The 11,996-nt window shown below is 37.3% G+C and overlaps 1 protein-coding gene across 1 annotated transcript in view; it reads right to left on the minus strand.

The window, feature by feature from the left end:
* The window catches only part of DPP6 (dipeptidyl peptidase like 6), a 1,548,106-nt gene that overhangs the window by 651,840 nt on the left and 884,270 nt on the right, over nt 1–11,996 (minus strand). The window contains exon 5 of the mRNA XM_007952098.2: nt 11,630–11,704. Within this exon, the coding sequence (XP_007950289.1) occupies nt 11,630–11,704 (75 nt within the window). The remainder of the gene's footprint in view (nt 1–11,629; nt 11,705–11,996) is intronic.

Genomic DNA, 11,996 nt, shown 5'->3' on the forward strand with positions numbered 1-11,996 from the left:
CTGCTAGTTGGGGTTTAGTCCAATTCTGCATCCTTTCCTTCAAGGCTCAGGGGTCCAAGATTATCTTCTGTCTCTGTGTTAATTGGTTTCCCTTTCCTTTGTTGAAGAGGGTCTGTGCAATCCTTCTGCCTAGTCCACCATCTTCTGTTTGTGCATTCTTTTTGTTATGTTTGAGTTCATTTTTATGTATGGTGTGAGGTATGGATCTTGTTTCATATTTCTGCAAATGGATATCCAATTTTGCCATTATCACTTGTTAAAGAGACCATTTCTTGCCCATTTAACGGGTTTTGGCCCTTTGTCAAAGATCAGCTTTCCTTAGGTGGATGGTTCTATTTCTGGATTCTCTATTCTGTCCTACTGCTTTAGATGTCTATCATTGTACCAATACCAGTCTATTTTGACAACTGTGGCTGTATAGTAGATTTTGAGACTGGGGAATGTGAAACTTCCTACTTTTTTTTTTTTCTTCAGTAGTGCTTTGCTTATCTGACCTTTCTTTCTTTTGCATTCAAATTAATGAAAGTTTTTTCCCTGTCCCTAAAGAATGTTGATAGAATCAGAATTGGGATTACACTGAATCTATAGATTGCTTTGGGTAGTATTGGTATTTTAATATTATTCTGTCTTCCTACCCATGAGCAGGGAGCTCTGGTAGCATAGTGGCTAAGGCACTTGACTGCTAACCAGAAGGCTGATGGTTCAAACCCACCAGCCACTCCTCAGAAGGAAGATGGGGCAATCTACTTCCGTAGTGATACTGCCTCAGAAACCCGAGGAGGGGTCGCTATGAGTCGGGTCCAACTAGACAGCACATAACAACAACAACCCATGAGCAACACCATGTGTTTTTAGAACAACAAATTATTATATTAATTCCCCCAACTAGTAGGTGTTATCATTATTAACTACTAACATATAAACCTTAAAGGAAAACAGAACAGAATAATATTTCTTTGTATATTTTACTTTTTCCAGTATGGAATAATAATAATAATAGTTATTCTCATTAAATATGTATCAGTTTACCAAGAGAAAAATAACCATATTTAATGGTCTATTTTAATTATTAAGAAGCTCTGGTAGCCCAGTGGTTAAGGTATTTGGCTGCTAACCAAAAGGTTAATGGTTCAAACCTACTAGCTGCTCCATGGGAGAAAGATGATGAAGCCTGCTTCCATAAGGATTTATACCCTTGGAAACCATATAAGCCAGCTCTACTGTGCCCTATGGGATCAACTCAATGGCAGTGGGTTCTTTTTGTTTTGTTTTACTCTAATTTTATAGGTAAATTTGAAATTCTGAAAGGAGTCAGTATCCAAAATAAGTTTTTCACTTGGGTTCCAAATAAAATCTAGTAATACTGTATTTCCATGGCTTTATATAGCATTTTTATTCCATTGATATTGAATATACAGGAATAAAAATAAAATGATAACAAGATATTACATATATAGAACACATACTATATGATAAGATTTGGGTTTGTCATATTCTTATATAATTTATTTAATTCTACTGGTTTTTGTAATACTCCTGAGTCACTGATAACCAACTTATCATCTCCATTGCTTTGATAAAAAAAAAAAAAAAGTTAAAGTTGATTGGCCCACCTTAGGTTATTACAAGTTATTTGCAGAAGAGTGATGGCTTTCCTGACTCCCACTCCAGGGTTTTCTCTCAAGACAGCCCTGGTAATGTTGTGATTAAAGCATTTGACTGCTAACCAAAAGGTTGGTGGTTCAAACCAGCAGTTCCACAGAAGAAAGATGAGGCAGTCTGCTTCTGTAAAGATTTTTTTTTTTTCACCCAAATCACACACATACACAAAGACTATGCTAAAATCACATCTCTCTGCTTTTCTAACTTCTTGAAATACTGGGTACCAAATGAGAAAGAAAAGAGCTTATTATACTCTCTAACAGATAGACTATATTCTTTTAGCAGACAGCAGGATTATTAAGTACCTCATAAATATGAAAACCTAGTTTTCATGGAGTCATTTCTGACTCATGTTATCCCATGTGTGTCAGAGTAGAACTGTGCTCCACAGTGCGCTCAATAGCTTATTTTTTGGAAGAAGATCACCAGATCTTTCTGCTGAGCCATCTGTAGGTGGATTCAAACTTCCAACTTTTCAGTTAGCAGCCAAGCATGCTGCCAAGGGGGCAGGGAGGCCACATCTTCTGACCTCCTCTAATCCCACAAGAGAAAGACAGAATCACCATCAGTAGGCCGAAGCCTATCCCTGCAAGGCTAGACTCCCTCCAGCCCTTTCACCAACCCTGACACCAAATGTTCCTTCCATAGCACCCACCACCTGTCTGCTGGGTCTGATAATTTGCTGCAGTGGCCACACAGAACTCACAGATTATGGGGTTTATTAGGGAAGCAACAGACTACAATTCAAGTTCAGAAATGCACTCAGTCTCTTGCAGCTGACCATCTCACTCAGCAGCTGGCAGTCTCCGTAGCCCATCACTCTCAGTAGTGCATGTCTCTCATGTCTCTCTCTCAGCAGTGTCTGTCTCTCACATCTCTCTCTCAGCAGCATTTGTCTCTCAGGAGAGCGTTTCTTTCAGAAGCTCATCTTTCTCATCCAGCAGTCACAGAGACTCCTTCTGCCTCTAGGGGGGCTCCTTTTGAGCCTGGCAGAGTAGTTATACTAACCAATCCCAACATCAGAATTCTGTACATCTGAAAGAGAATTTCCCAGAAGATTGCCTCATGACGCTCCCAATAGAAATACCCCGGATGGATAACTTTAACAATCAGGAGCTACTCCATTGTTTATGGCAAATTCCACCACAGAGTTTACAAAGACTTATGGCTAGAAAAGCCACACTAAGTAATTTACTACACCACACATGCTAACCATTTGTTAAACTAGGGACTCTTCAAAAATATAAGGAGTCATAATTTCTTGTACAGACCTCTCATAGAGTGGATTGCAGCTTCTAAAATGACTCCTAATGATCCTTACATCCTAGTATTCACAGCCTTGTGTAATCCCCTCCCTTTGAGTGTGAGATGGACCTAGTGACTTGTTCTAAAACATGGAAAAAGTGAGGAGACCTCACATTAGCTCATAAAACTATAACTTCCATCTTGCTGATAGTCTCTCATTGGCTTTTCTTTCCTGCTGCTCTGATGGAGTAAACTGCCATGTTGTGAGCTGTCCTCTGGAAGCACACATGCCACAAGGAATTGAGGTCAGCTTCCATCCAGTAGCCAGTAAAAAGTCCATGGGGAGCTGAATCCTGCCAACAACCACATGAGTGAGTTTAGGAGTGGATCCTTTCTCAGTTGAGCCTTGACATAACTGCACTGCAGCCTATGAGTGACCCAGAGCCAGAGGATCTAGTTAACCTGTCTCAAGTTCCTGAAGAAACTGTGAGATAATAAATGGTGTCTGCTTTAAGCCACTATGTGTTGGGGTAGTTTGTTACCCAGGAACATGTGCCTAATACAGATTGGCTGATTGACATAAACACATTTTGCTAGCAGAAGGACAGTGTGGCTGACTGGGATTTTATTTAGATCAGATTTTGGACAGCTTTAATAAGGCGTCTACATGAACCTAAATGTGTTACTAAGAGGACTGAATGTAACAACACAAATACTTAATGCAGCATCTGGAAAATTATAAATAATAAATACTAGTCCACATTTTCTTCAATATTATACCATTTCGGAAACCCAAGGAGGAGTTGTTATGAGTCAGGACCAACTCAATGGCACATAACAACAACAACAACAACAAAACAAGGCTCAAATAATGGACACATTTTCAAGGGAGATTTCAAGTTATTCTAGTCCACAGGGATGTCTCCATTTCTTCTTTTATTAAAAAATAAAAAAATTTTCAGGTACTATGTCTGGGAATTGGACCAGATTGTCTCGGACTAGAGCAAGGTTCAGCTGGCTGTAAAAACAATCACCCCTTAAAAGTCTTTTATATATTCCAATGAAATTAGTACACATATCTAGTGGCTGCTTTCAGAAAAAATACTACCCAGAAAGTTATATAATATATTAATATTTTTAAATGATCAAAGCTATTGCATTTTAACTTCCCTTCTCCTTCATATCAAATGAGTTTTGTAAACTTTTCATATTTGTCAAATATACCTCAGGATCTATTAGGGAACATGGAAGCTCTAATTAGAAAATTTGTTTTCAGGCAATTTTTCCCTACTAATAATTTTCAAGTTAAAGATGAAAAAGTTATTATTTCCCCAAAGTCTAGCATAACTTCAAGGGACCTTTGTTCATTGCGAAATTTTATGAAGTTCTATATACCTCAGAAGGAAGGTTGGGAAATCTACTTCCATAGTGATACTGCCTCGGAAACCCAAGGAGGGGTCACTATGAGTTGGGACCGACTTGATGGCACATAACAACATATATGAACTGAACAAAATTAAAACTGATTTAGGAATTATTGCCTCTTTGGGCAGGGATGATCTTTTGAGAAAGTACAAGATGGACTAAATAAGCATACTTAGCAAATTATAAGGCACTATATAAATAAAAACAGAAGATTTATCATTTTCACATTTCAGACATATCATTTATGGAATATAAGTATATGAGGCCTGGAAAATGGAAAACTGTGCTTGGGAATTGTGTTTCCTATGACCATAATAACAAAGTACCACAAACTGTGTGGCTTAAAAGAACAGAAATTTATTCTCTCACAGTTCTATAGGTTAGAAATCTGAATTCAGGGCATCGGCAGGACCATGCTCTCTCTGAAGACTCTACAGGAAGATTCTTACTGATTTCTTTCAGGTTCTCGTAGCCCTAGGTGTTCCTTGGACTGTAGTCACATATCTCTAATCTCTGCCTCAGTCTTTACAGGATGATCTTTGTGTGTCTCTGGGTCCACTTCCTCTTATAAGTCATAAAGAGATTAGAGCCCAGCCTACTGACCTCAGTTTAAGTTAACTAAGCTCTGGTGGCATAGTGGCTAAGGCATCTGACTGCTAACCAAAGGCTAGTGGTTCAAATCCACCAGCCACTCCTCGGAAGGAAGGTTGGGCAATCTACTTCTGTAGTGATACTGCCTCGGAAACCCAAGAAGCGGTCACTATGAGTTGGATCTGATTTGATGGCAGTGGGTGGGTAATTATATCTGTAACAACTCACTTTCCAAATAAGGTATATTCATAGGTATCAGAGGTCAGGACTCGAACATATATCTTTGGGGTGAAATATAACCCATAACAGGTCTGTTCTTTTATTCTCAAATATAAATAATTATTATTTTACTTGTTTTTCAAGTAAAATACTTGAAAATTACATTTTTTAAGGATACTAAGTACTTTTTTAAAGATACTTTTGAGACCATCAATGAAATCTAGAGTTGACATAAACAAACAAACAAACAAACTCACTGCCATCGAATCGGATCCGATTCATAGAGACCCCTCCTTGGGTTTCTGAGGCAGCATCTCTATGGAAGTAGATTGCCCAACCTTCCTTCTGAGGACCAGTTGGTGGGTTTGAACTGCCATCCTTCTGGTTAGCAGTCAAATGTCTTAGGCACTACGTCACATAGTTATGATTAACCAATGTGTGCATGTTCAAAAATGTTGGCCAAGTTATAGATAGATTCAGTAATATTAGAAGTTTTAAAAGTATGAAAAGTGGCATGATCTGAATTTCTAGAACAAACATGGAGTGTTTCTTCCCTTCATTACATAATTTTATCTCTTTGATACAGATCCATTGACTTACATAAACCCATTTTGCTAACACAAGAATTATATGACTGACTGGGATTTCATTTAGATCATATTGTGGACAGTTTTAATAAGGAGTCGACGTAGTATATAGCAGCATATCTCTAATCTCTGCTTGGTTTTACAGTTGAATTTCTAGTACTTACTGTGCATAGAGTCACTTTGTATCCAGGGCTAAGAGGTTCAGAAAGAAGATAATGCCAAAAATATAATTGCTCAGCAGCCAAAATGTACATAGAGGGTCTTGTGCTAAATCCTGAGGTGTGGGAGTACACAGGAGAAGAAAAGACCCTGTCCCTCTCCTTGAATAATGTACAATGTAAACAGGTAAATAAGACTAGTATATGTCAAACCACTGGGAAATGGTACAACACGGTAATTAGTATACTGGTTTAATTTTCCTCCTTTAAGATAATTTACCCTCCAGACTTTCTCCGTTCTAGAATTGTATATCATATTCACACCCATATTTCCTGTTACTTGTCATCTCTTCTTACATGGCCCAGAATCAATCTCCTGACCTGAAACTAAACTCATAAACAACTCAAGATCTCTCCTCCCTACTTTTTGCTCCAAACATGATGGGAGAACCCTCTCTTCTTGCTAGCCAAACTAGATTTCTTCATTTTCCTATTCACTATCCATACTTCTGCCATAAGCATGTTTTAGATTTCAGATTACGTTTCACTTCCTCATAGATGCCTCTGCTGATCTACCAAATGAGGTCAAATCCCTTTATTTTAGCTCATGTAACTGTCCTTGGCAGTCCTTGTGACAGTTACATTTTTTGGCATGATTATATGATTGTACTCTAAGTGCTTTGAGGTAAGGTAGCATATCTGTTTTCTATAACATAGTGCCTGACTTTTTTTTTTTTTTTAATAGAAAGATGAATGGAGTTATCTCTGTCAACTAGAATAAGCTTGAAATCTTCCTGGAAAATGTATCCTTTATTTGAGACTTGGAGATGAATATTGGAGAGAGATGGGGACTAATATTTATTATTTATAATTTTCCAGGTGCTGTATTAAGTACTTGTGGTATTACATTCAATCTTCACAGTAACATGATAAGGTACACATTGACCCTTTATGAAAGATGAGAAGTCAGGCTCAAGTAAACACAGCTGGTAAGTATCAGAACTACCATTTGAGCCAAAGTTCACTATCTTTGGGGAAGAAGCAAAAAAAAGGTAGATTAGAAGGACAATAATTATCCTGATATAATCTGGCATATTTGGACTTTTTTGGTGGAAATGTAACCTGACATAATGAAATCTTATTGCAAATGAAATATTTATTTAACTAAATTGTACTTAGTAATTAGACAGTTGGTTAATACTAAAATATTTTTATCATGGTCTTTGTAATGAAAAGTTGAGTTGCTTCTCATAAACAGGATATAATAACTGCCTTTGAGATTTTTATCTACAAATAAGAAATGCTAGCATGCATCTATACAAAAAAATAAATCTAATTTCCTTACAATTGAGGAAATCCCATATTACAATATCCATTTGGGAAATCCTGTGTAACCCTGATGAGAATATCAAAACCTTCAGAAAAATGTGTGTAGTAAAGAAACTTACTTAACTTTGTTTAACCAGAGTTCCCAACTTTATTTGCACATGGAACCTTATTATTATTATTATTATTATTTTCAAAGAATATCCATTGACATTTTGAGGAATATTTATACTGATACTAAACATGGTTTAGGAAATCCTGGCATAGTCCATGTTTTTCCTAGTAATGACAGACCTTGACATTTCCTTTGAAATCCATCCCCTTTTCTGAAAACATTTACATCTTAGTTAATCCAGTTAGAAAAGTCTTCCTTATATCTAATTACAAATTCTTCTCCTGAATCCCAAGCTTTTTCCTATCTATTTGTTCCTCCAAAAGAACAGCATATACTTGCCCAGAGAGTCATATATACAGTTACTGCTCAATACTTGAAGACCATTTTTCAAAAAAATTTTATTGTGCTTTGGGTGGCATATTGCTTAAGGCATTTGACTGCTAACCAGAAGGCTGGCAGTTCAAACCCACTAGCCACTCCTTGGAAGGAAGATTGGGCAATCTACTACTGTAGAGTTACTGCCTAGGAAATCCAAGGAGGGGTTGCTAGGAGTCGAATCTGACTCTACGGCAGTGAGGTTGTTTTTTTTTTTTTTTTGGTGGGGAGGTTGTTTGTGCTTTGGGTGTAAATTTACAGAGCACAATTTGTTTTACATTCAACAGTTTGTGTACATTTGATTTCATGCCCTGATTACCATCCCCGAACATAACAAACTCTCCTCCTCTACTGTCCCTATGACTACCCCTTCCCTGTGCCCTTCTTAACTATGGACTCCTGTCTGTCCAGCTTTCCTGCTACATGAATGCTGCTCCTCTGGTTCCCATGGCCTATTGCTCTAAGAGGTGTATCTCCCTAGAGTAGGTGGGTGCATTGCCCTGGGATAGGGGTTCTGCATGCAAGTCTTCTCCCATTGGGCTTAGAGCCAATTCACAGGAGTGAGTCCAATTCTAGGCCAGATGGGTAACCCAGGGCCATAATCTTGGGGGTTCCACCAGGCTCTATCTGACCAGTAATTCCAGTCATTTTTGTGTTTTTGAATTTTGTTCCACATTTTTACTCCTACTCTCTCCAAGATCTCCAGTTTTGATCCCTTTCCAAGTGGTTGACATTGGTAACACCATCTAGTTCTTCTGGCCTCATGGTCCATCTTATCCTTGGACAAATTTTTTCCAAGGATGCCTTTGATTGTCTTCACTCAACTTTGTTTTGGATGAGAGGAGACCATTAGCTGCATCTTAGATGGCTGCTCAAAACCTTTTAAGACCCCAGTCACTACTCACCAAAGCAGGTTGTGGAACAAGATTTTTATGTACTATGATGTGCCAATTAAGCTTGGTATCCCCTGAGACTACAGTCCCAAGTTGGTAGGCCTGGTGATTCACTCTCTCAAGGTGTTTGGTTGAAGACTATAAAGGATTACTTCTTTTATTCAAGTTATAAGTATCAGTTTCTATTGACTTCCTACATAGCACTCATTTTCAAAACTTTCGTCATTTTTATGGTTCTTTGAATCTGCTCCAATTTTCCTTTATTTTCCTTCAGTGAGAAAATGAACTGAATAGTCTTACGCCAAAGGGCAACAAATGCTGCATAGTGAGAAAGGGTTATCTCGAGATTCCTATTTATAGCCAGTTGTCTACACAGTGAAGATTCACATTTAACAAAATATCCTTTACCAAAAATGTTACTGGTTGCAATGCATCCCTGGGCACTCTTCCATGAGGAGCACTGATGAGAATGTAAAATAGTTCAGTTGCTGTGGAAAACAGATTGGCAGTTCCTCAAAAGTTAAACATAGCATTAATTAGCATATGACCCAGCAGTACCACTCGTATGTATGCAGTATACACAAAAGACTTGAAAGCAGGATGCCAAAAGAAAACTGTACAACAATGTTCATTGCAAGCACTATTCACAATAGCCAAAACCTAGAAACAATCCAAGTGTCCATCAGCAGATGAATGGATAAACAAAATGTGATACATACATAAAATTAAATGTTATTCAGCTGTAAAGAGAAATGGAGTTCTGATGTATGCTACAACATAGATGAACCTTGAAAACATTATGCTGAGTGAAATAAGTCAGGCACAAAAGGGCAGATATTGTATAATCCCACATACATGAACTATCTAAACCCAAAAAAGCAAACCCACTGCTATCAATAAATTCTGACACATACTGACTCCCATTGGGTTTCCAAGGCTGTAATTGCCTTATCTTCCTCCTGAGGAGTGGCTGGTGGTTTGAACCATCAACCTTTTGGTTAGTAGCCAAATGTCTTACCCACTATGCCACTAAAGCTCCTATATGAAATATCTGTAATAGGCAAATGCCTAGAGACAAAAAAAAAAAAAAAGGTGGCTACCAGGGCTAAGGGGAAGGGAGATGGGATTTATTGCTTGAGGGACACTGAGTTTCTAGTTGTGGGGTGATAAAAATTTGGAAATGGATAGTGGTGATGGTAATACAACATGGTAAATACAATTAATGGTCCTACTTGTACACTTAAATATGGTTATAATGACAATATTTTTGTGATAAACATTTTACTACAATAAAATAAAAATTTAAAGAAGAAGCAGTAGGAAAGAGGAGGAAATTGGTGGAGAATTCTGTTTTGCACAGAACCAAAGAATCTTTGATGTAGAACTCTCATGTTCTAAATGATCCAATGTAAGAATCTCATCTATAACATTCTAGAAAACAAATATAATATTTTGTATTGAGGCTACTAGGAACAGAATACTTTTACCTCATAAGGTACTTCATCCCACTGCTGAGGTGCTCCAATTACTGAAATATTCTCTAATATACTGACCTGAAATTTCTCTTTCTATACTTGTTTCACTCAATTTTTGCTGTGCCTTCTGGAGTAACATAGAACAAGTCTACCTTATCCATACAGAAGTACTTCAAATAACTAGAGTTTTGACTGTTATTCAGGGGTAAAGAACATAGTTTTGGTAGTTCGTAGGATACTAAAGGAGCTGAAATAGTCCATGCTCCATGTATATACACCATACCCAAGAGCTTGAAGCTGACAGAGGCTAAATTAGGGCTTATGCAGAGTCACGAGTCTAAAAGTCCCCTCTAGAACATCAAATATACCAGCTGCTCCCAACTACTCAAGGAGATAAATATGCCTACACATTCCAAAGAACTTGGATGGAGAAAATGGAAATTATTATATAACTGACAAACAACAACAACCACCTACCAGAAAAATTGAACACTGAAGGTAAAGGTAAAGGAAAAAAATAAACATTTTGAGGAATAAGATTGAAGTCTCCAATAAATAAATTAGTTGCCAAATCAAGTTGTCAAATAAGCATTCTAGGACTGGACTTAGATCTCTGTGCAGACCAACTCTTTGACCTGACAACTCCCCACCCCTACCATTGGATATAAATCAGCAAGCTGGCCTTCTCCTGTCATGGGAAGTCACTCAAATACACCGAGAGCTATTCTGACCAGATATACAAGGCAGATACCAGTATATCCCACAGAAGCTTCAGGAAACTCTAATTAAAATGGTCTCAACAACTAGAAAGGCAGTGGAATTCTCTATTACATTTGCCAGAGAACAAAGTTCCACAAATGCACATTTCTGAAGTTGCTAATCCTTTACAAGCTGAACATCTGCTTCACTTATTCAAATAAACTTCACATTCTCATTCATCTAAAATTAAAGAGCAAAAGGAATTTTAAAATAACTTTTTTTTTTTTTTAAAGGACACTGACTTAGAAAATTTAAGGCTGCCACCAAAGAACTGGGTGAGTTATTATAGAAAATTATGGTGAACTTTTATGTGAGACTTAGATACGAAGTGCTAAAAATAGGGATTTATGTAATAATGAAAAAGAACTCTTAACCAGAATATTATGAATGAAGACAATTAATGTATTAGTCTCTGGAGAACCTGACAGTCACATTTTGTTCTTAAGATGAAATTTATACGGTGATTAAGAAAATAGCAAGAAAAATAATTGCACTAACTGGTAAGATAATTTGATATAAAAACACAAGTTTTCAACGATCTCCCTAAGAAAAGCCTATGAAATAGCCCCTAAAATGAAAATGATGTGGTTTGGGGGGAGGTTTGTCTGGTTGTCTACCAAGAAGGTTGTTATACTTTTCCTCTCTCCTAATTGGCAATATGGCATACAAAGGAGACTTTCTCAAGATCCACCAGATATTTTAGGATTCAAACATCACAAAAATGAAGATTCAAGGAAGTATTTGTAATAAGGCATAAGAATAAGGCATTATTTTATAGACAGAAAATGATAGTACTCACTGGTTCCACGTTATATGAAAAAAGTGCATACTCTCTATCTGGAGATATTTCGTATCTGATGGCTCTTAATGATTCCTAAAAAAAAAAAATAAAATAATAATAGATAAAGAGAAAGAATTTTAATGTATAATCTTCAACATAACTCAAAAATGTGTAATAAAACTGTTCATGTTGGAGACATTTTCAAAATTTGCTAACAAAATTAGTATGTGACAAACTTGCTATGTTGTTGTTGTTAAGTGCCGTCGAGTCGTTTCCAACTCATAACGACCCCATGCACAGCAGAACGAAACACTGCCCGATCCTGCGCCAGCACCACAATCCCTGCTATACTTGAGCCCATCATTGCAGCCACTGTATCAATCCA

Source organism: Orycteropus afer, unplaced genomic scaffold (genome assembly GCF_000298275.1).
Source record: "Orycteropus afer afer isolate SDZICR_OR568_19922 unplaced genomic scaffold, OryAfe1.0 scaffold00324, whole genome shotgun sequence".
NCBI lineage: Eukaryota > Metazoa > Chordata > Mammalia > Tubulidentata > Orycteropodidae > Orycteropus > Orycteropus afer.